Raw genomic sequence first — 23,927 nt, 5'->3', positions numbered from 1 at the left:
ACCGCATCAATGAGAAGTGTTATTCTCATCATCGTCCATCAGGCACTGCAGGTGCTAGGGGGCGCCAGTCTGACTCCATTATTATTTTAATTACATTTTAACACAGACACATTAGCCCTTTATTTGCCGCGCTCTGGGTGTAGCACCATCGCATCAATTTATAAACATAAGCATTTTAAAGTAAAGTAACTCGAAATTGCTTCTATTTAATATTAATAAATATTGGGCAACCAATATAAACAATATAGAGGAACGGGCATTGGGAATGTAGTAATGCTCTGTAATACCACAAGGTAAGGTTGGGATTCCAGACTGCAGAAGCAACAATCTATATTTACAATTCCATGATTATACATCTCCATCCCTTGAATGCCAAATGCAATGTCTTTCACCTGTACTTTACGCACATATTGTGGAACACCTCCAAATGTACCGTGTGACTTTCGCGACAAAAAAACACCAGTTTTTTGCTTCTTGCAGCCATATCCTATCCTATCCTCATCACCCCTCATGTCCCCAGAGATTATTTGATAAGTTTGACAAGTGCAATGTTGTGTTTTTTAATATGTTTTTTACCGTGATGTCAGCGGACACCAAACACGGATCCAAGATGGCAGGTGCATCGGAACAATCTGACGCACTTCATGCTCTTCCCCATCCAATCAGCGAACATGTCACATGTCCGTGGACATGACGCGAGCTGATCAGCCAATCGGTATCCTGTCCGCGGAGCAAACAAGGAAGTGTGTCCGCGGAGATATCACACATTTTTTGTGGCCTACTTTTTGATCATTTTTTTAAAAAACTACTGGATGGATTTTCACCAAATTTACAAAAGCACACTTTTGGGACCAAGTCGCTGCTCCTGCCACAAATTTGGTGAAAATCCATCCAGCAGTTTGGGCTCTAGCCGTGAGCAAAGATTTTTTCCCCATTCAGTCTATGGGAAAAAAATAAATGTGATTCCCCCCTATAACTCTTGCCCCCCCCCCCCCACCCCCCAGACCAAACCTCACCAAACTTTGCCAAAGAATTCAGAGTGGGGAGAGTGAAGTTATAAGCCGCCCAAAAAGTGCTCTTCCTATGGGATTAGCAACTTAACCATAACTACACAGCCACAGTGGCTGTGTAATCTATTACATGCCCACCCCAACCCAATTCTGGACAGGTAATGAACATCTGAACACAGCCGCATGCAGTGGGGCCGCCTTGGCCCTTCCTCACACAGCAACATGCAATGGAGCCGGCCAGGCCCCTCCGCACACAGCCGCATGCAATCGAGCCGGCCAGGCCCTTCCGCACACAGCAGCATGCAATGGAGCTGGCCAGGCCCTTCCACACACAGCTACGTGCAATGGAGCCGGCCAGGTCCTTCCACACACAGCCACCTGCAATGGAGCCGGGCAGACCCTTTCACACACAGCCACGTGCAATGGATCCGGCCAGGCCCTTCCACGCACAGCCACGTGCAATGGAGCCGGCCAGGCCCCTCCGCACAAATCAGCGTGCAATGGAGCCGGCCAGGCCCTTCCGCATGCAATGGATCCGGCCAGGCCCTTCCACGTGCAATGGAGCCGGCCAGGCCCCTCCGCACAAATCAGCGTGCAATGGAGCCGGCCAGGCCCTTCCGCATGCAATGGATCCGGCCAGGCCCTTCCACGCACAGCCACGTGCAATGGAGCCGGCCAGGCCCCTCCGCACAAATCAGCGTGCAATGGAGCCGGCCAGGCCCTTCCGCATGGAATGGATCCGGCCAGGCCCTTCCACGCACAGCCACGTGCAATGGAGCCGGTGAGGCCCTTCCACACACAGCAAAGGCCTTTCTCGTGGTCTTCATCTATTGCTTATTCTCCGTCAGTTGGATATCTCCTGGAAATGTTTTGCCCCCCCCTCCACATGAGTGGGATTTCTTCAGTCTGGATCTTTAAGTGTGAGCAGTGAATCTCGCCTCGCAGTCTCTGCCTCCTCCCAGGGTCACCAGGCAGAGAACTGCACAATTTAACACACCACATGCATCCAGCTGGCATTCGGCTAATCTGTACCCTTTTCTGCCCCGAAGTACTTGAAGAGACGGCATCCGTGATTTCTGTCTGTATACCATAAATCGCTGAAGGAGTAAAATCCCGACTTCTGACTATAAAACCATCCATTTGGGTCTAAAAAGGGGTGAAACCTGCTCATTTCAGGATGGACAGTCCTCATCAATGCAGCAGTTTAGTAGTAGTATCGCCCAAGCAATTATTGGCGTGAGATTGGATTACTGTAATGTCCTCTTTGCTGGGACCTCCAAACTACAAGTAATCCAAAACAACACCCTCCGAGCAGCGCTGAACATCCCGAAAATAGACCACATCTCAGCTGCTCAGAAAAAGGCCCACTGGCTACCAATTCAGGAAAGGATTATTTTAAAAACATTGTCAATTACACACAAATGCCCAACCAATACAGCCCGCAATACCTTGTCTCGAGAACCAAGACTACCAGACCGGTAAGGTCTATCGACGCTCATCATCTGGCCCTACCTAAAGTGAAAAGAGCCAGAGGAGGTGGGGCTAGCTTCTGTACAGTGGCTGGGAACCACTGCAAGGCCCTCCACCCCCAGAACTAAGAGCAGGGGACTCTTATTGGTCCTTTCGAAAGGCCTTGAAAACATGTCTATTTGCTTAATGGTATCAATCTTTACACCCAGGACCTGAGTAAAAGTATCTGTTTTGTAAATAACCTGCGTAGAGGTTTATGCCCTGTATGTTTCTGGCGGGGTACTGCGCAGCCGCAGGAAGCTGGTTTACCGTGTAACTGGTTCGCAGCAGCGCCCTGATGCCCTTGGGCTTAGGCGCTTCACAAATGGATAAATAAATAAATATGGGTCCTAACCTGTGACGTGGAGGTTGCCCACACTCATGTTGGCAGCAGGCTCTCCGCCAACTAGACTTTTTTACCCGGTGTTGTGTGTTCCTTTGTTTATTTAATATAGCGCAAAAACCAAAACCCTCAGGTAGCTGGGCGCGAGCATTACAAGAATACTTGAGAAACTTAGTTACAGAGCAATGCAAGAATACTTCTAAGCTCGGTTACAGGAGTAGGAGGTTAAAGTGAGTAATAAACAGATGAAACAGAGGTGGTATGAGTTAGTTACAGAGCAATGCAAGAATACTTCGAAGCTCGGTTACAGGAGTAGGAGGTTACAGTGAGTAATAAACAGATGAAACAGAGGTGGCATGAGTTAGTTACAGAGCAATGCAAGAATACTTCGAAGCTCGGTTACAGGAGTAGGAGGTTACAGTGAGTAATAAACAGATGAAACAGAGGTGGTATGAGTTAGTTACAGAGCAATGCAAGAATACTTCTAAGCTTGGTTACAGGAGTAGGAGGTTACAGTGAGTAATAAACAGATGAAACAGAGGTGGTATGAGTTAGTTACAGAGCAATGCAAGAATACTTCGAAGCTCGGTTACAGGAGTAGGAGGTTACAGTGAGTAATAAACAGATGAAACAGAGGTGGTATGAGTTACTTACAGAGCAATGCAAGAATACTTCGAAGCTTGGTTACAGTGAGTAATGAACAAAAGAAACACAGGTGGCATGGATGCAGCCAACCATTGGCAGTATCTAAGATCGTACCAAATGAGATTCTGATACGCAAGCAAATGGAAACCAGAATATTTGTTTTATTTTTATTGGTTTATTCAACCTTTAAAAACCAGAATATACCATTTGGCAGTGGCGAGGCGTAGTAATCATAAGGGGCATTAAAGTAGGCGAAGTGCCATGTTTAGGAAGGCTCCCATTGTCTTTTGTGACCTTTGGGGCAGTTGGTCTGTAATCCTCACCCACGCACGCGCACACTGTACCATTGGGCCTTGCACCCTCAGGGGGGAGAACAAGCTTCCCAGATTCGTTTGGTTTCATGTGTGGGCCGCTTGTTTTTCATCACGTGGGCTGGGGGTCGGGTACTGTGGAAGAGTGAAGCGTGACCGGGGGGGGGGGGGGGGGGGGGGCTCTCCTCAGTGTTTCACGGCCCAGGACCCTTTCAGTACAAAGGGCCGGAGGAGAAATGTTGTGATGGAAAACATGTCCTTGTGAGCTTTTCCTTCCTGACAGCTGGTATGTTGTTTGTCACCCAGAGGCAAAAGGTGTGTTTGGGGGAACACAGGCCACGTGGTTGCTCTGCCGTGCCACGTGTCTTCAAGTGAATTTGTGTTTTCGCTGAGTACTTAGTATGTCAGTCCAGTAAAGGTTATTGCTTTGCCTACACCATAGAGCAGGGGTCTGCACTACCACTCCCATGATCCCTCTTCGTGGACTGTGTTGGCCAGGGTTCATTGGACTTGTGGTCCAATCCATTGGAGAGCCAAAGGTTGGACTGCGTTGATCCAGCGAATGTCTTTACGGACACTAGCATGCAGGGATGCAAATGCATTCTGGGACTTGTAATGGAGAAAGGTAGGACTACAAGTCCCAGAGTGCAAAGAAGGCGCATCTCCCGAATGGACACGTTTGCATGAAGGCGTGGGTCTAAACTGAGCGAGCAGGGCATTTACGTGAAAGGTCTCGTGGAGAAGGGTGGTGCAGCCCAGCCCTGGGGCACAGGAGTCCCTGCTGCCCCTGCTTCATCAGGGGTGGGCAAGCTGAGGCTCTTGGATGCCGTGATCCTGGACCAGTGACTCTAATGGCTAGGGTTGCTGGCCTACACATTGGGGTAGCCTCAGGTGGCCCGCCCTTGAAAGAGTCTTGCGATGGCGTATCGCCTGCAGAGGTCCGTCTTTGGGCCCTTCAGAGGTTGGGGGGTGGGGTCACTGTGTAGTTCTGGAAGTCACACCTCATTTCCTTGACCTTTTTCAGAAGGAAGTCTTCGCCTTGCACAAACGGTGGTATTGAAGGTGGACAGCAGCACCCTCCTGCGCCCTAGGCTATGCTTGTTGCATGGATAGTGCTTGCAACACCCGAGCGCAACTTCAAGGTGCTGGGGGGTAAAGAGAGCATAGTCTTGGTTTGGAGCAGAGGTCTGCAACCTGTGGCTCTCCTGATGTTTTGGACTACAAATCTCATCAGCTGTAGCCAGCATAGTCAATGCTGAGGAATCATGGGAGTTGTAGTCCAAAACACCTGGAGAGCCGCAGGTTGCAGATCCCTGGTTTGGAGGCTAGCAAGGTGTAGGCGCGGCAAGAGGGTTGCTGTCGCGCGGTGTGGGGTGCACCTTTTCATCCTGGCCTTTCCCGGGCAGGCTTGTGAGCTCCCTGGGACATGTGTCTGTAGACTTGCCTCGAGGTCTCCAGCAGGCACCACCCCAGTGATTGACATCCTGGGAGCAGACCTCTGTGAAGGCTGCACTGAGCCAACACGTGGCTGTAGACCCACCTGAGTGGAAGACGTACCAGGTCATCCTTACTAGAGGGTCTCCCACACTTGGGGAGACCTTTTATTAGCGTCTGATGAGTGCGGCGTAACGGGCAGCAGAAGCTGCTGTTGACTCCTCAGGGCAGCTGGCGTCACAGGAACATAATTACGTGACATGTGTATAAAGGAGCATTAGGGCACACCTAGAAGACGTTTAAAACATCATGGGTCATTAAGAATGGTCAAACGTTCTAAGTTGCACCTCCTTCGGAGAATAATGTGCGCCCCACTGTGTCTAGCTCCTTGCTGATGCCTGATGACGCAGGAGCAGCTTTCGGCTCCTTTATTTCCATCCCTGCGCCCCATATTTCCAAGGTGTATTTCTACTGTGACATGTGTTCCCCTGTAGCGTCACAGGCCTGTTGCAGATGGAAGAGTAACGCACCTGCCACAGGGGACCATGGGCCCGTTGGACCGTAGCCACCCTATTGTGCAGTAAGCGGCCCTTGTTCTGCCATAGTCCTTTCATAGCACGATGGGCCCCCCTGCCCCGGAAGCACATGCGCTGCATAATGGATGTTCTGATGCCGGTGTGTAGGTGAGCCCCAGCGGATTCCCTGATGCGCCACAATCCCCAACGTGTCTTGCCTGTCAGAAGCCACATGCATGTCTAGGATGCGTCCTGCTTCCTGGTAACACTTGTTCTGCTTCTTTATCTTCGGACATGGCACGCAGACCGCCCCACCAGAATCATAGGAACTTCGTAGGAGATATCCTGAATATTTAGTATCGGGCCCCTTGCAGCAGAGGCCCTGCTGCTCCCACTCTGCGTTCGGACAACCTCTTCCTTCTCTCATTGCCCTCGTCCCCAAATGAGGGGGTGGGGGAATGGAATACCCCCAGCAGTTACATGCGACATACACATGGTGGTGTAGTCACCGGTTGGACATGACGCAGAGGCTGAAAGCGGGCAACTCCACGTCTTTAGCCGCAGAAGGCACAACCCCACGGTATCTTGACCGCCGTTACCACCCTGGTTGACTTTGGAGCAGGATCACGTGCCAAAGCCTTGATACAGGCAGAGGCGTAGACTGGGTAGGGCCTGAACGGGCAAGGCGCACCCAAAATCTGTAAGTGCCCACAAAGCAGCACTGGTGTTAATGTCACTGCGGTGGGCCCAACTACATCAGCTTCAGGCCCCACTTGTTAGACAATCCTGGCTACGTCTCTGGTTGCAGCGCTGCTATAGGCACAGAACGCATGGCAGCAACATGGCTATGTTTAAAACAAAGTTTTGCCTTAGTCCTACGATGCGGCTTCTCTGCTCTCACTTTTCATGGTACAGTGTTGGTGCCGGTGGACTATGTTTGACCACATTAGTTGGCTGGCAAACACAGCAACAGCCCATTGTGTGGCCCTGACACAACACAACGAAGCACAGCACTCTTGGCAGTCCCCGCTTCTCCACCGGGACTCCACCGGGACATGTCATTCTCAACAAAGCCATGCTCCTTTTTAATAAGGATTTTCAATAGTAAGCTTGTAAATGCTGCATGCACAGCCTTGCAGCGCTGCAGGATTTGCGTGGACACATGAGGGCCTTTGATTTGCATAGTGTTTGCAAGTTGTCTCCAGGATTGCGCAATCTGGTGCGCTTTGGGCACCTGCGCTCAATGCAACGGTGGGTGGCTGCTTTCCCCAAGCCCCGGACATCCCAAGTCTCTCTTTGTTCACCTTGTCTAAACTCTGAAATCTTTTTCACACACTCTGGCTTTGCTCAATAACCTCTTGTACGGAAGTGCTGCCATTTGTCTTCCTTTTACCAAATGCAAGCCTGCATATTTGCACCTCTGAGTTAGTTGGTGCTGAGTCTGTTTTCTATGTCCCGCTTGTTCTGTCCCCCTCTGGCCGCCCTGTTTTCCATATCCTGCTTGTTCTGTCCCCCTCTGGCCGCCCTGTTTTCTATGTCCCGCTTGTTCTGTCCCCCTCTGGCCGCCCTGTTTTCTATGTCCTGCTTGTTCTGTCCCCCTCTGCCCGCCCTGTTTTCTATGTCCTGCTTGTTCTGTCCCCCTCTGGCCGCCCTGTTTTCTTTGTCCTGCTTGTTCTGGCCGCCCTGTTTTCTATGTCCTGCTTGTTCTGTCCCCCTCTGGCCGCCCTGTTTTCTATGTCCTGCTTGTTCTGTCCCCCTCTGGCCGCCCTGTTTTCTATGTCCTGCTTGTTCTGTCCCCCTCTGCCCGCCCTGTTTTCTATGTCCTGCTTGTTCTGTCCCCCTCTGCCCGCCCTGTTTTCTATGTCCTGCTTGTTCTGTCCCCCTCTGGCCGCCCTGTTTTCCATGTCCTGCTTGTTCTGTCCCCCTCTGGCCGCCCTGTTTTCTATGTCCTGCTTGTTCTGTCCCCCTCTGGCCGCCCTTTCACGCTGGTGCTGAGTCTGTTTTCTATGTCCTGCTTGTTCTGTCCCCCTCTGGCCGCCCTGTTTTCTATGTCCTGCTTGTTCTGTCCCCCTCTGCCCGCCCTGTTTTCTATGTCCTGCTTGTTCTGTCCCCCTCTGGCCGCCCTGTTTTCTATGTCCTGCTTGTTCTGTCCCCCTCTGGCCGCCCTTTCACGCTGCTATTATCGCGCTTGCATCTCGAGTTTATATCAACGATGTGGGTGGATTTGAAGGGACATTAGCTTTGCGGTTCCTAAGAACTCGACCCCAAGTGCCGCTTCTGAGCACTCACAAGACCCACCTTCAGAAGCAGAGCTGTGTTGGAATCGGGCCTTTTTTTGTTGCAGTCCAATCGCGACTCCAGTGCATACTTGTATATGCGCGGGACTCCGCGCCTCTTCTTAGTGTCCACGTTCTAGGAAGGCACAATTATTCTAAAGCACCCACAGATTTAAGTTTCTATTTTGTTGAGCGCCTGGACTGCAGAAAACTGTTTTGTAGCGCAGAGAAAAAAATGGTACACAAGGGAAAAATATGGTCCTTCTATGATATCACCCCAGAAGAATTTATAGTACAAAAAAGGGCGCGTGAAGAAGCAGACACTAAGCATTTCAAGGTCCAGAATGGGAGCGTAGAAAATGTACATTCCTAGTTAAGAAAGAGGTAAACTGATTGGGTCATTCCCTGAGCCTAGGAGCCGGCATTGCAACGCTAGCTAGGGGTAGTCTCCCAGCTGGTCGTTCCCTGAGTCTAGGGCAGTCTCCCAGCTGGTCATTCCCTGAGTCTAGGAGCCGGCATTGGAATACTAGATAGGGGCAGTCTCCCAGCTGGTCATTCCCTCAGCCTAGGAGCCGGCATTGGAATACTAGCTAGGGGCAGTCTCCCAGCTGGTCATTCCCTCAGCCTAGGAGATGGTATTGGAATACTAGCCAGGGGCAGTCCCCCAGCTGGTCATTCCCTCAGCCTAGGAGATGGCATTGGAATGCTAGCCAGGGGCAGTCCCCCAGCTGGTCATTCCCTCAGCCTAGGAGATGGCATTGGAATGCTAGCCAGGGGCAGTCCCCCAGCTGGTCATTCCCTCAGCCTAGGAGATGGCATTGGAATGCTAGCCAGGGGCAGTCCCCCAGCTGGTCATTCCCTCAGCCTAGGAGATGGCATTGGAATGCTAGCCAGGGGCAGTCCCCCAGCTGGTCATTCCCTCAGCCTAGGAGATGGCATTGGAATGCTAGCCAGGGGCAGTCCCGCAGCTGGTCATTCCCTCAGCCTAGGAGATGGCATTGGAATGCTAGCTAGGGGCAGTCTCCCAGCTGGTCATTCCCTCAGCCTAGGAGCTGGCATTGGAATACTAGATAGGGGCAGTCTCCCAGCTGGTCTTTCCCTCAGCCTAGGAGATGGCATTGGAATACTAGCTAGGGGCAGTCTCCCAGCTGGTCATTCCCTCAGCCTAGGAGCTGGCATTGGAATACTAGATAGGGGCATTTTCCCAGCTGGACATTCCAGTGTCCTTCACTGGGTGAGTTTCCTATTCCACTGACGGTTGTGAAGAACCTGGGAGTCTTTCTCTGGGCATTTATTTATTCAAATTTGTTGAGCGCACATCAGCCCAGAAGCATCGTGGCACTTGTTACAGACATCTTAGTTGCAAAGGAAACCGTAGTTACAAGTAGTACATAAATTACAGAGGAAATATATACAATAGCAAGGCAGTATATTTACATGGCTTCTTGAGAGTTTGCTAGTTATTTTGCAAGGAACGAGGTTTTCAGTTTCCTGCGAAAGATGGGAAGTGAGTTTTCCGTTCGGATGTCTGAAGGGAGAGCGTTCCATGTCTGTGCCGCAATGTAGGGAAAACCTAGACCTCCGGCTTTGGCTTTTTTGATGCGTGGGATGCAGAGTAGGTTAGCGTATTGCGTCCTAGTGGGACGTGTGGAGGAAGGTTTGAGGATGGTTTCTGATAGATAGGACGGGGCGGAGAGAGAGAGGCATTTGTGAGTGAGGGTGAGGATTTTGAGAGTGATCCGTTCTTTGACCGGGAGCCATTGGGCTGAGTGCCTGGCCTGGGTGATATGCTCTCTTCTTGGGATACTAAGAGCGGCCCGGAGAGCATTGTTCTGCGTGACTTGTAGTCTGTTTATGTTTTTGGCTGATGTGCCTGCTAGGAGTGCATTGCAGTAGTCCAGTTTGGCTCCAATGGTTGCCCTCGCTATGGAGAGGCAGTTGGGTTTAGAGAGGTAGGGCTTGATGACGTTTATGAGTTTGGTGGTGTGTGCGGAAGTGATTGCGCTGACTTGTCTAGTCATTGATAGCGAAGAGTCAAGGTATACTCCCAGTGTCTTGACGGCTGTGGACACGGGGATGATGGAGTTGTCAATGGAGAAGTTAGAGAACAGTTTGTCCAGTTTGTACAAGGTGTTCTGTTGACCTAATATCAAGATTTCAGTCTTGTCACCATTGAGGCAGAGGCCATTAATTGCCATCCATGCCTTGATGATGGAGTAGATAGTGTGGAGAGCCTTTGCGTCTTCGTTGTATGAGCCTGAGAGGGGTAGAAGTACTTGTGTGTCGTCCACGTAGTTCGTGTAGGTGATGCCGTATGAGTCAAGTTTGTCAAAGAGGGGCTTGGTGAACAAGTTATAGAGTGTAGGTGCAGTGCAGGAACCTTGAGGGACCCCGCAGTGGATTGTCGTGGGAGTGGCGTTGGCGATGTCCGAGAAGACTTTCATGGCCCTACCTTCGAGGAAGGAAGTGATCCAGGCGGCTGCTTCTTTGGAGAAGTTGGCTGAGTGCGTGAGGTGGGAAGTGAGAATCTTGTGATCAACCAGATCAAACGCGGCTGAGAGATCTAGAAGAAGCAGAAGAGCCGGCTTGCCTTTGTCCATGATTTGGGTGATCTGGCTCTTCAGATCTACCAGGGCTGTTTCTGTGCCATGTCCTTTCCGGAAGCCCGATTGCCTCGTCCCGAGGATGGAGTGGGTTTCCAGAAAGTGTTGGATTTGGCAGTGTGCGGCTTTGTCCAGTAATTTCAGCAAGAATGGCACAGTGGTTATTGGTCTATAGTTGTTGGGTTGTGAGGGGTCAAGAGTCGGTTTTTTTAGGAGAGGCCGGACCCAAGCCTCTTTGAGGTTGGCTGGGATGATGCCTGTTTTAAAGGACGCATTGATAAATGCCGTGAGGAGCGGCGCAAGGCAGTCTGCGCAGTCTTTGACTAGTTTAGGTGGGCAAATGTCGCCTTTGCATGGGGAGGGTTTGAGGTTTATTAGAAGGTTAATAACTTCTGTTTCAGTGACATCTCTGAAGGAGAAGTCAGGTGTGGTGGGCTTGGAGGAGGTGGGTGGGGTGCTGGTCGGTTTGGTTCCTGTCTGGTGAGGAAGTGCTTTGCAGTGGTCTTTGATTTTCTTTTGGAGAAGGTCAATTTTGTGAAGCATGGCAGCTTGAATGCTGGTACACCACGCTTCATCTTTGATTATTTCATCTGGAGTATTGGGGGGGGGGGGATGAGCTCATTAAAGATTGCGAAAATCTCTTTGGATTGTGACTTGGCATTGGCGATACGAGTGTTGAAGGCGTTGGCTTTGGCATTGGAGATAGCTCTCTTGTATTGGTGGGAGATTAAATTGAATATGTTTTTGGTATTGGTGCAGGGGTCAGATTGCCAGTTTTTTAGTGCTGCTCTTTTGTGGGATCGCATTGAGTGCAGTTCTTCAGTAAACCAGGAGTTGGAGTGTAGGGATTTCTTTTTTCCATTCAAGTGGTGCTATTTCATTGATAGCTTTGGTGAGGACATCTTTGTAGATGTCTGCTAGGATATTGGGGTCGCTAGCGAATGGGGGGGCTAACACTGGGGTATTGAGGTATGGGCGTAGGTTCTCCTCTGTGAGTTTTTTAGAGCTTCTGACTTGTGCAGCGCTGGCAGGGGTCAGAGTCTTAAGGTTTTTGGTGATAGGAATAGAGAACTCTATGCAGTTGTGGTCAGTCCAAGGCAGTGAGGAGTTGGAGGTGATAGAGGAGAGGCAGTTATGGTCTGCGATCCAGTCAAGTATGCGGCCTTTGATGTGAGAAGGACTTTCTACTTTTTGGATGAAGCCCAGGTCATTGAGTTCCTTGGTGAGAGTGGCTGCAGATTTGTCCTTGGGATCATTAAATCCGAGGTTGAGGTCCCCTAGTAGAATGGTTTTGGTGGAGCTTTTGATATTGTTGCTAAGGATGTGTAAGATGTTGTCCTGGGAGTCTAGGGAGTTGCCTGGGGGGCGGTATAGTAGGTGAATGTTGATGGTGCTGTTGGGTGACATCTCTGTCTATGGCCCGCAGGTTGGTGCAGTTTGCCAAGCCGGGCATTTTTAACTGAGGGTTCTTCGGAAGATTCTGCCTTTCCTCCCTCCCTCCCTCCCTTCCTCCCTCCCTCCCTCTCTTCGTCCTGTGGCCATTGCCTCTCTCATCTCTAGGAGGCTCGACTACTGTAATGCTCTGTATGTGGCCCCACCTGCAAGCCTTATTCATCGTCTTCAGCTGCTACAAAATCTGGGGGCCTGGGCCTGCGTAGCCACAGACACACCTTATGCCTCTCATATCATTCCTGTACTGCACCGTCTGCACTGGCTACCGGTGAAACAAAGAATAGCCTTTAAGTCCCTCTGCCTTGTCCATCGGGCGGGGGCTGGTTTTCTTTGGGATAAGTTTCAACCCTATGTTCCACGCCAGCCCCTGCAATACGGTAATGATCGCTTGGTTCAGGTCCTTAAATTTCGCCTTCGGCAAATGGGTGGCTGGGCTTTCTCGGTAGCTGCCAGTAAACTATGGAACACCCTCCCGCTTCAATTTAGGCTGACCGAGAATCACCAGCTTTTTTTGTCGCCTGCTAAAAACTGATATTTTGTCTAGTTTTGGGGTAGCTACTGCTGTGCTGTGCACATCCTTGTGCCAAGATGCCCTCGGGTGAACGTGCGCGCTATACGTTTTATTAACATAATATAACATTCCCTGAGCCTAAGAGCTGGCATTAGAATACTAGCTAGGGTTAGTCTCCTAGCTGGTCATTCCCTCAGCCTAGGAGACGGCATTGGAATACTAGCTAGGAGTAACCTCTCAGCTGGTTATTCCTTCAGCCTAGGAGACGGCATTGGAATACTAGCTAGGAGTAACCTCTCAGCTGGTTATTCCTTCAGCCTAGGAGACGGCATTGGAATACTAGCTAGGAGTAACCTCTCAGCTGGTTATTCCTTCAGCCTAGGAGACGGCATTGGAATACTAGCTAGGAGTAACCTCTCAGCTGGTTATTTCCTCAGCCTAGGAGACAGCATAGGAGTAACCTCTCAGCTGGTTATTCCTTCAGCCTAGGAGACGGCATTGCAATACTAGCTAGGAGTAACCTCTCAGCTGGTTATTCCCTCAGCCTAGGAGACAGCATAGGAGTAACCTCTCAGCTGGTTATTCCTTCAGCCTAGGAGACGGCATTGGAATACTAGCCAAGGGCATTCTCCTGGCTGGTCATTCCCTCAGCTTAAGAGCCGGCATTGGAATACTAGCCAGGGGCCTTCTACCAGCTGGTCATTTCGTAAGCCTAGGAGTCAGCATTGGAATACTAGCCTGGGGCAATCTCCCAGCTAGACGTTTAGTCCTGCCTCTTCACCACATGCTGGGAAAAGAATACTTTGTTTAGTCCCGTTGAAAGTTGTACTTTCAGCTTAATCAAAAGTGCAATATCGGCTGCCCTGAAATCCCACAGAGGGACCCCCCCCCCGCATCCCCTCCAGCATATTCTAGATTGACTTCCAAATGTGGTGCAAGGAAAAGGCAATATTGGGGCTCAGTTCTAAGCTCGGGAGCATTTATGCTTAGTTAGAAGCGTTCAGTGCGGCCACTAAATGTCTCTCAAAGGACAGATTGTGTGTCTCAATTGGTGAAAATGGTGTGTGGAGCTTTGAGCCGCAGGTGTTGTTGGTGCTACCTGTCAGAAATTAGCAAAAAGTTACGCATCAGACTAATACGTGAAAGGTGCCTCAATATCTCACTGTCTTCATACTAAATTGCTCCCATAATGTCTCACCGGGAGAATGTTAAGTAATATTTGTAAACTTACTCCTCCCATAGCGTGTATGCGCCTAGAACTACCTCGTCAGCAATATGTGATATTTAGTCCACTGTAACATTTAACCGTGACACTTAGCAGCGCTATTTAGTTGCGACATGTAGTTGTGATATCTAGCAGTGTTATTTAAGTGTGTACTTAACTGTGATAGCTAGTCCAGTGTGACACTTAGTTGTGATATTTAACTGTATTTTCTAGCTGCAACTTTTAGCTGTGATACCTAGCAGTGTTATCTTAGCTGTGTTATTTAACCAATGTGATAGCCATATCTAGCTGTAATACCCGGCTGTGTTACTAGGTTAGCACATCCCTCGCCCTCATGACATCACTACGTAGAGCCACGCTCACTATGGCCACTATCCTCCCTCTGTTCCACTCCATCGCTCCAACAAACTTTCTACCCCCCTTCCCACCACATACTTCATTCAAAGCCCCCACTACTGCCCATCGCACTAACAATACTGGCACCCTTAGCAGCCCCCTCAGCCCCTCGGAATGGATCCAACACTTTGCCTTGCCACCCACCCCACTGATACCCTGCCCAGTGAGCCCCAGAAATGAGAGACTAGGGTCTCGCCTCTTAAACTACAAAACCCTCACCAGGCCTACTGCTCGACTTCCCATTACCAAAACTATGTCCACTTTGCCCGCCACCCCGCTGGCTGAGACCACGAGGCCTAATGTAAACTCCAGCCTATCGCTACCCACATCCCAGCATATGGAAGCTCCATACTCTGCCCTTCCCACCATCAAAGGAGCCCTCATCAACGCACGGTCGTTGGTTGCACCCGCACTCGATATTGCTGATCTGATCTCTGCTAACTGCCTAGACTTCCTCGCCAGCACCGAAACCTGGCTGCACCAAGCAGCAGGCCCTGCCCTCTCTCTAGCTCTCCCTGAAGGTTACACCATCATCAGGTCAGACAGAGACACTGGCAAAGGAGGAGGAGTAGCTTTCGTAGCCAAAACCCACCTTGGTCTCAGAACTATCTCCGGTGCCTCCCTTCCCTCAGCGGATTTCCCGTCAGCCAAACTCCCTCGCTCAGCAAACCTACTGCATCTAATCTACCAACTTCCAGGGTCCATCTCCTTCTTTGAGGAAGACATTACAGACCTTCTAACACAGAATACTAAACTAGGCTCCCAAATCATCCTACTTGGAGACCTCAACTTAGGCCTGCACGACCCTAACAACGCCAAAACCATTGTTGTGAAAACTCTATATCCCAGTTGGGTTTTAAGCACTGTATTCTGGGGCCCACGCACAACAAGGGCAGAACGTTGGACTGGCTGACAAATCTCAATTGCTCTACCACAATCCTCCAGAACAAACCCACCGCTTGGTCTGACCACCATTGCATCTCCTTCTCCATTTAGGAGAATGCACCCCCTAATCCCGGCTCCACCGTTGCCCCTCAAACCCTAACCAGTAACAACCGGAACATAACAATTTAAAACTTACAACCGCTGCTCCAGGCCATACTGGACCCACTTCACTACATCGACCTAGACGCAGATAAACGGGTTGACCTATACAATGACACACCAGAACTAGCCATTAACAACATCGCCCCTATCAGATTAAAAAAAGCTAAACCAATAACCCACCTCAATAAATGGTTCACTACGGAACTAAAAACCCTCCGCAACACGAAAAGAGCTGCTGAAGCCTTGTGGAGATAATCGCCCACCGTTCCTAATAAGGCAGTGTTCATTTCTGCGGCTGCCTCCTATAAATTGGCTATCCTCAACACCAAAAAAAGAGACCTATAATAACAGAATCTTAAATGCTAAATCTAGTACCAAGGAGCTCTTCAGCATTCCGAGGGAACTGGAGACTCCAGCGCCACCTACAGAAGCTTGCGTCAAGGATGCAGGTTGGTGCGCCAACATCCGCAAGGCTCTTTCTGACAAAATCACAATGTTACAAACAAAAATAGAGGCATCAAAAAACAGTCTGGCCAATTGCTCCAACGCTAACCACCAGCCTGACCTGCACCCACCTTCCTACCCTCCTTTCTGCTTCTCCCCTGTCACACCAACAGAAGTACAAAATATTATCAAGGTCTAAAACCATCAAGGTGCCAGGGAGACATGTGTCGTGCCCCAGTTCATCAAGGAAGTCGCCGAAGACCTGGCCCCATTCATTGCCACTGTGATTAAATCTTAATTTAACGCCAGCTCGGTCCCCAATAACCTCAAGGAGGCCTGGGTTATGCCCCTCCTAAAAAAACAAACTTAGACCCCAACATCCCGACCATTTATAGGCCCATTACTACTGTTGCGTTCCTCTTAAACATTTTGGATATGGTGGCCTATCTCCAAATTCAAAAACATCTGGAGGACAATAATCTACTTGGGCTCTGCCAATCTGGCTTCCGACTGAGACATGGTACAGAAACTGCCCACTTGGACTTAAAAATCCAAATGGATGAAGCCGAAGATAAAGGCAAACTGCCATCCTTCTGCTGTTGGACTTGTCTGCAGCATTTGATCTTGTCGATCACCAGATCCCTACAGATCACCTAACCACAGCCGCTGCCTTTTCCACAAACGCCTCGAATTGGATCTAGTAATTTCTGTCTAACAGAACTACCAGGGTCTTCGCACCTTCAGCTTCAGCTGCTCCAGTCCCCATCCACTGCAGAGTTCCACAGGGTTCTTGCATGTCACCGACGCTCTATAATATCTTCAAAAAGCTCCTCTTTGATCATCTTTATAACATGGGTGTCACCTATACGAATTAAGCAGATGACACCCAGGTTCTCATTATGCTGACGGGTTGCTATGAAAATTGCTCCAAATTGATAAATGAAATCTACCTGGAAATTCAGGCGTGGATGGCCAAACACAGCCTGTGTCTCAACAATGAAAAGACTGAGCTCCTGATCATTGGATCCCAAGCACGTCTTAACAAACTTGACCCTCAGTACACATCCTTCAACATTGACGGGAACACCATCAAAGTTGCAAAGAGGTCAAAACATTAGGAGTATATCAAAACTCTACTCTCTCACTTAAGAAACAAGTGAGCACCACTGCCCCAACTACCGCTTATTCCAATGAACTGATTACTGCATGCAAGTCATACCTGTGCCCCAACAGCTGCATCACGCTAGCCAGGGCCCTAGTCCTATAAAAAGTGTACTATTGTACCATTGTAACACTCTCTTCTTAGACTCTTCAGAACGGAATCTTAATAGATTACATGTGCTATAGAATAATGCCCTGAGATCGGCGTTCAACATCCCTAGGTCCAATGCCCACTGGCTCCCTGTGCGTGATAGGATTTCGCTCCATACTCTAGTCATCACTCATAAATATTTGTCAAATTCTGCCCCTAAATATCTGTCGGCCAAATTGTCTAGAAACCATCAAACCAGACCTACGAGATGTTTTTACTCGCATTGCCTCAATATCCCAAGGTACAATCTAAAAACTTCCCGTTTCTGGCCACCAAATGCTGGAACTCTCTTAGAGCCGAGCCTTTCTTCTGGCCCTTCAGAATTGGCTCTCCGATAAGAAGTACTAACAAGCCCTAGGCTCTCCCTCGATCCTCTTCTGCAGAAACCCTTGCACCCTGACATGTGGCACACTGTTTATGTATCTCTTGCACCGTCGACCAAACTGTAACCACCGGCGACACTTCTACGCTCTTAATTGTATTAATTTGCAAACCAACTATCCTGTAACCCATGGTCGTCTAGCATTGCTGTTCAATATACTCTATTTGTATGCATCTGTAACTATAGAATATATAATACAGAGTGAGGGAGTCCTCTTTTTTCGGGGACTGCGTGGAGGAGGACAAATTAACAGTAGCATACGCAAGGACCCACAAAGAACAGCTTCCCACCTTCACAAGTCTGTCAAGGGAAAAGATATAGAAGAAAGAGGGTTGATACATTTATGAAAATATATCCCTCATGCCCCTACTAACCTCACAAAAATGCGGTGATGACCAGAATTTACTTAGCCTCGGGTGTCATCACCCCAGTCAGAAAGGGCCATTGTTAATGTTGAACTGTGTTTTTTTAGGCGTTTTTCAATGCCCACATTTTATGTTTTGTATATATTGATTAAAATATGTGAACTTTAAGTACCGTTGACTATACAAATGATGACATTCCTTGTTTGGTGATATTTGTGAACTATTGGGCCTTGTGCATGTGACGTGGGAAGCTGTTCTTTGTGGATCCTTGCGTATTCTGCATCTGTAACTATGTCATAAGTTCAAGCGCTCAGATACCTCAGGGTTAGGGTTAGGTGTGTGTTACAAATAATAAACTAAACTAAATACTATATTGCGCAACTTTTTAGTGGCCTTTCAAAACTTTTGCCGCGCATCTAAACTTGACACATTTCCTGCGGAGTGCAACATTGCTATAAGCTGGCCCCTCTGTGTAGTGCACCCATACGGATGCAAGCCAGTAGCCTCTGCCTTTTCTAATGCTTTCAATGCTGACCTGGGAGAAGGATTTTCCTAAATTCTTTTTTGTCTGCAACCAAAGGTATCGGGGGGGGGGGGGGGGGGGTAGGGGTTTATGTCAAAATCAAAGTCCGGCGCACCTGCTCGGGGTCCTTTTTTGATCCACTGCCTCATTAAGGTAACCCCGCCCCAGTGGTTTCCACTTTGCAAATTGAAAACATGTCCATAGCGCTGCATATTCGAATGGGCCGAGTTCATGCCACTATATTGCAAAAAGGGGCATCCCGAGTACATTCTAGTTGGCTTCTTAGAAATAGCGTCTTCTAGCACCAACTTTCACAGAAGAATTTTTGGACATTTGTATCGCTTGTGCATTTTCTTGGCCCTTTCCCCAAAAACCCTTGTTCTTCTGCTGGCCCTGACACACATTGTTCCTGTACCTATTTACCTAGTTCATGTTTCAGGAATTCCACTGAGAATCACTTGTAACATTTATTTTAGGGACATATGCCATGTATGCCCAGGGCACGTGTGCTTGTGGTTTTTAAATGGTTAACATGTTTCTTGTGTCTAAAATGACTGCATTTGATTGGCGTGGATTTTAATGTGCAGTGTGTGAGCCTCAACAAATCCCTTCTTATAATGTTCTGTTCTGTTAAGTTGACTTATACCACACCCTGTTATCATTGGCATGGTCTCCAAGTGCTCCCGTGGCTCTTTAAGAAAGTGAGTAGGGTAGATTAGTGAGGGAAGAGGGGTATGGATGGAGATCCTGCTCTTCTGTTAGTGCCTGCAGAACGAAGAGGAACTGGCGTCTGTGCGTGTCTGCTTTGAGTGTGATTGGTTTGTGCGCACTAGGGTATTTGTGTCCGGAGGGGTAACATCCACTGTCGTTTGTTTTCAGTAGTTTGTTCTTTTGGCAGATGTGTGTGTTGTGTGTGTGTGGTAGGGCTGGCCTGGCCTGTAACATCATGTGAGGTAGGTGGGGCTATGCTTGCCCGGAAGGCATGTGAGGTATGAGTGGGGTATGCTGGGAAGGAGCGAGGAGCAGGAGTGGTTAGTATAGTGTGGTTGTTTTATTGTTTCCAGTATCCGTACAGTCCCTTGATTGTCTTGGGTCTGCAACGATTAGAGTGGGAGGTGCTTGTTTTTCTGCTGGTCGTGGTGAGTTGAATAGGCAGGTTTTCAGTAATTTTCTGAAGGTAGATGATCTTCCGAAATTCTTATTTCCTTCAAGATGGAGTTCGATAGACTGACTATTAGGCAGGAGAATGTGGTTCCTCCGAATTTCTTTTTTGTAGTGTTTTGTTTTTCAATTTGGAGGTCGTTGTTAGATCTAAGGTTTCTTCCTGGTTGGTAAGGGTTGATTTTGGCTTGGAGGAATTCTCTGTGTCTGTGTAGTGATTTGTGAGGGATGCAGGGGGCTTTGAACTTAATGTGTTTTTTTTGTTTTTTTTTTACTGGGAGCCAGTGTAGGCTTCTCAGGGCTGGTGTGATGTGGTATTCTCTGTTTAGTTTCAGGAGTATCCTTGCTGCTGTATTTTGGATGTGTTGGGAGTTTTTTGTGAGATGTTCTGGTATTCCAAGGTAGAAGCTGTTTACATAGTCGATTCTTGATAACGCTAAGGAGTTGATTGCAAGGGTGCTTTGTAGGAAGGAAGGGTAGGGAAGGATCCCTCTAATTAGTCACAGGGATAGAAGCAGTTATTTGCTATTGTGTTGACTTGTGGTTCTAGTGAGACTCTGTTGTCCATGAGTATTCCCAGGTTTTTATTACGGCAAATGCTTCCGGTTGGGTACCATGTCTGCAGGCCAGTTAAGTTGTATGCCTGTTGCATTATCGACTGGGAGAGATCATTATTTCTGTTTTGGTCGGGGTTTAGTATGAAATTATCGCTAGTCATCCAGCTGAGGCATTTGTTGAGGGTGTTGATGGGGTTTTGGGTTAAGGTTCTTTTGAAGAGGAGTTGGGTATTATCTGCCTAGTTGTATGCGATCAGTCCATGGGTTCGAATCAGTTGCATTAGGGGGGACATATAGATGTTGAAAAGGAATGGAGAGTGGCTTAAGTCGTGTGGGACGCCGCAGGAGATGTTTTTGCTGTTAGAAGTAAAACGCAGTAGGTGCGTTCTTTCGGTTCAGTTATTGAGGAAGGATTTTTTCCATTGTAGAGCACAGTCTTTTAAGCCGCTTTCCTCCAGTCTCTGGATTAGAATTGTATGCATGTATGATTGATTGTGTTGAAGGTGGCTGATATGTCCAATGCAAAGAGGGCTGATTGGGTGCAATCATCTGTGTTTATTTTTAGGTCGTCCCATATGGATAGGAGTGCAAATTCAGTTTCTCTCATGGGTCTGAAGCCGACTTGGAAGTGGTCGAGTATTCCGTTGGTTTCTACGTGGCCGAGTAAGATTTGGTAGACGTGGTATTGCAATAGTTTAGCTATCGGTCTATAATTGTTGGGGTTTTCTGCACTTCCTGTTTTATTTTTTAGGAGCGGCTTGATGTACCGATGCTGATTTGAAGGTTTTAGGTACTATTCCTGTCATTAGAGATGGGTTCGTCAGAAGCCAGAAGTAGGATGCTGGTGTTCTTTGTTAAGGATTTCTTTGAAGATACTTGGTGGGCATTGGTCACCGGGGGATCCAGTGAGGTTGGTCTTTTATTAGTGTGTCTAAAACGTCTTTGACTATGGGATTGAAACAGTTGAGTGTAGTTGTGGCTGGGGGTGTGCTAGTTATTGGTTCTGTAGGGGAGCTTATTGTTGTGCAGCTTGCGTCAATGGATTGTTGAATTGTTTCTATTTTTGTTCTCAGGTGGTTAGCGATGCTGTTACATGAGGGTTGTGATGGTATGATGCCCTTGTTGCAAGTTGTTGGGTTTTTTAGTTCTTTGATGATCATGAATAGTTATTTTTGTGGGTTTGTTGCCATTTGGATTCTTGTGGCATAGTACTCTTTTTTTTTTTTTTTTTTTTTTTTTGGTTTCGCCATTTTTCCGATGGGCGGTTTGTTTTTCTGAGTTCCCTCAGTTGTTCTGTGAACCATCGTGCTGGCGCCTTTTTTGTTGTTACAGTAGCTTTGAAGGGTTTTGCTGGTGCTATTTCATCTAGGTAGGGTCTCTGTAATCCAGGCCTCAAATCTTTTTTTCCACTGAGTCTGGAGTCATTCTGTTGCGCTGGACGAAGTTTGGTTTGGTTGATTCCATCAGTTCTATTAGGGATTCGAGGTCAAGACTGATCCTGTTTTTTTTGTTGGTAGTGTGCAATATTGTGTTTGCAGGCCATGTGCGGTTTGGAAGTGTGACGGAGAATGGGATCAAGTGGTGAACACGCCATATGACCGGGACCCCATGGTTGAGAGTCCGTCTCTGCAGAAAATTGCATCCAAGGTCTCCGGCACCTTGGGTGGGTCCATTCGCTATTTGTTTGAAATTAAGTGTTTCTAGAAGGGCGCTGAGGGAGTTTGCTGTGCTTTCGTTTTCTCTTTCGAACCAGATATGATAATAGTGTTAATGATAATAGCACAGACTCAAATGTTCCCATGTCGCAACAATTTTTCTAAAACAGGTTTAAGTAATGTAAAATAAATCCACTTAGAATTACAAATCTAACAATAACTACGGCCTCCCTGTTCTTCAATCCACTGACACAATACTGATGTATCCAAGTGCAATGGTGCCATTGGGAAAAAAACTGCATAACAGGGGCCGGGAGGATAGCTTAGGGGCAACACGCTCGCCTTGGAATTAAGACGACGCGGCGCCACACAGGTTCGATTCCCGGGTCCGCGCTTATAAACCTCTGGGTATTAAGCGCGTTATAAATAACCAATTACAATTTTACTGTAACACTATCTGCCTACAATTCATTCTTGAACATCATACATTGATCAAAATTGTACATTTATCTAAAAAACACGCCCACTGTTATTCTTTGATCATTACAATCTGTATGTGGTTACATATATTCATTCTACACCATATGTTTACAACTTTAAAACCTCTCCCTCCTCTCTGTGACAAAGGCCTGTAGCAGTTGATAGGTCTCTGCCTATTCTGTCTTCCCTACGTCTACACGTTTCTGTGTGATTACCAGCTCTTATGCACAGACATTCTTCATGGGCCCTTTTCTGTTCTTGGCTTCTGGTGCAGGAGGTTTTCCACAGGGTCTCTCTTCCTTTATCTGAGCAGGAGACACAACACCATAGTCTAGTAGGGGAGAGTATTTCATTTACTCCCCTGACTGTTACTAAGGATATGAAATAGGGACGCGTACCCATATTTATACTGCCCCCTGTCTTTGACTCTTTACAGCTGTTCTGGATAATGAAAGGTTAACGGCGGAGGAGATGGACGAGAGGCGGCGCCAGAACGTGGCTTATGAATACCTCTGCCACTTGGAAGAAGCAAAGAGGTGAGTCATTTCTTCCAGAATATATATATATTTTTTTTTAATGGCGGCCCGGTGTTGTGCCTCTGTTGGCTGGACCAGACGCACCCAGAGGCATTGGGTGGCATTTACTCAATGGGCATATGCTTTAATGGCCCACTTCTACAAGGTTACTGCCATGCACAGTAATCGTGGCACCAGCTTGCAGCCCATGGAATATATACCCACAGCAAATAATGGGAGGTGAGGCAACCGTGGCCAAGTGGATTGTAACTGGCCCACGTCAGTAGCACGCAAACTGGCTGGGGGGGGGGAGGGGCGTGCACAATCATTGTTTTGCGGAACAGTGCAATATTGTGTGGACAAATATTTGGATGCTTAAGGCTACAGGGGTATAAGCTCAGTATTAAAAGATGGGGCAAAAGCACCCGCCAAACCCAGTAATTAAATTCCTAGTAGATTGTGAGCCAAGACCCGCCAATACTTGTGCATTTGGGGTGTTCGGCAAAAGGTGCACTGTCCTGTCCTGAAAGAATCGCTGGTGTAGCCTTTGACGTTTAGCAGAACCGGGAGGGGCGGGGGGGTCAGCAATCGGGCATTTCTGATGATTACTACAGGGTGGGCAATGTAACTGTGAGTGTAGCAAAATGCGAATCTGATCCAATCCTTAAAGAGGAGGAACGGGGTGTTTTTTGATGTTTGCGTTACCCCATGGCTGTTGCACATTGTTTATGTTGAAGCACTTGGTGTGGGGGGGGTGGGTTTTGCTGCTGTGGCCCGGGACGCTTTGTAGCAGGCGCATGGCAGCGTTTCCAGGGGCACAGAGAGGTGGGGGTGAAAGGGGTCTCTGTGTAAAATGCTGAATGCCAGCAGTGTTCCTGGTTGCAGGTGGTGAAGGGGGCGCTTTTCCTGTCGTAAATACCTCCGAAGGGAGAGGCACCGCTTGTGAAAGGGGAGTGAATGGCCTGTGTTGTGGTTCTGCTGTGAACCGCCGTTTCTCGGCAGCTCCTATTTTCCTAAATGTAAATTCTTCTTGCCGCCCCCTACCCCCAAGCTCCGTTTTCTGGTTTCATGTGCAGAAAGGGGTGTGCAGACACAGATTGGAAGGGCGTATGGGCTGTCCTGTCACCGAGCCGATGCGCACTTTCTACCAATAAAACATGACATCAAGAGCGCGCTTTTTTGGTGTCATTCGACGCTTGTGTAGTGCCAATATGTGCCAAGTTTGCTAATCAATAGTTGCTATTAGGAACTTTTGT

General features: G+C 48.3%; 1 protein-coding gene across 1 annotated transcript in view; it reads left to right on the top strand.

Moving 5' to 3' along the window:
* Positions 1–23,927, top strand: part of IQGAP1 (IQ motif containing GTPase activating protein 1) — a 473,401-nt gene that overhangs the window by 4,527 nt on the left and 444,947 nt on the right. Inside the window, exon 2 of the mRNA XM_069625145.1 lies at positions 22,593–22,692. Within this exon, the coding sequence (XP_069481246.1) occupies positions 22,593–22,692 (100 nt within the window). The remainder of the gene's footprint in view (positions 1–22,592; positions 22,693–23,927) is intronic.

Source organism: Ambystoma mexicanum, chromosome 11, assembly GCF_040938575.1.
Source record: "Ambystoma mexicanum isolate Mex_15411 chromosome 11, UKY_AmexF1_1, whole genome shotgun sequence".
Taxonomy (NCBI): Eukaryota; Metazoa; Chordata; class Amphibia; order Caudata; family Ambystomatidae; genus Ambystoma; species Ambystoma mexicanum.
This window is presented reverse-complemented; position numbering and strand designations above follow the sequence as displayed.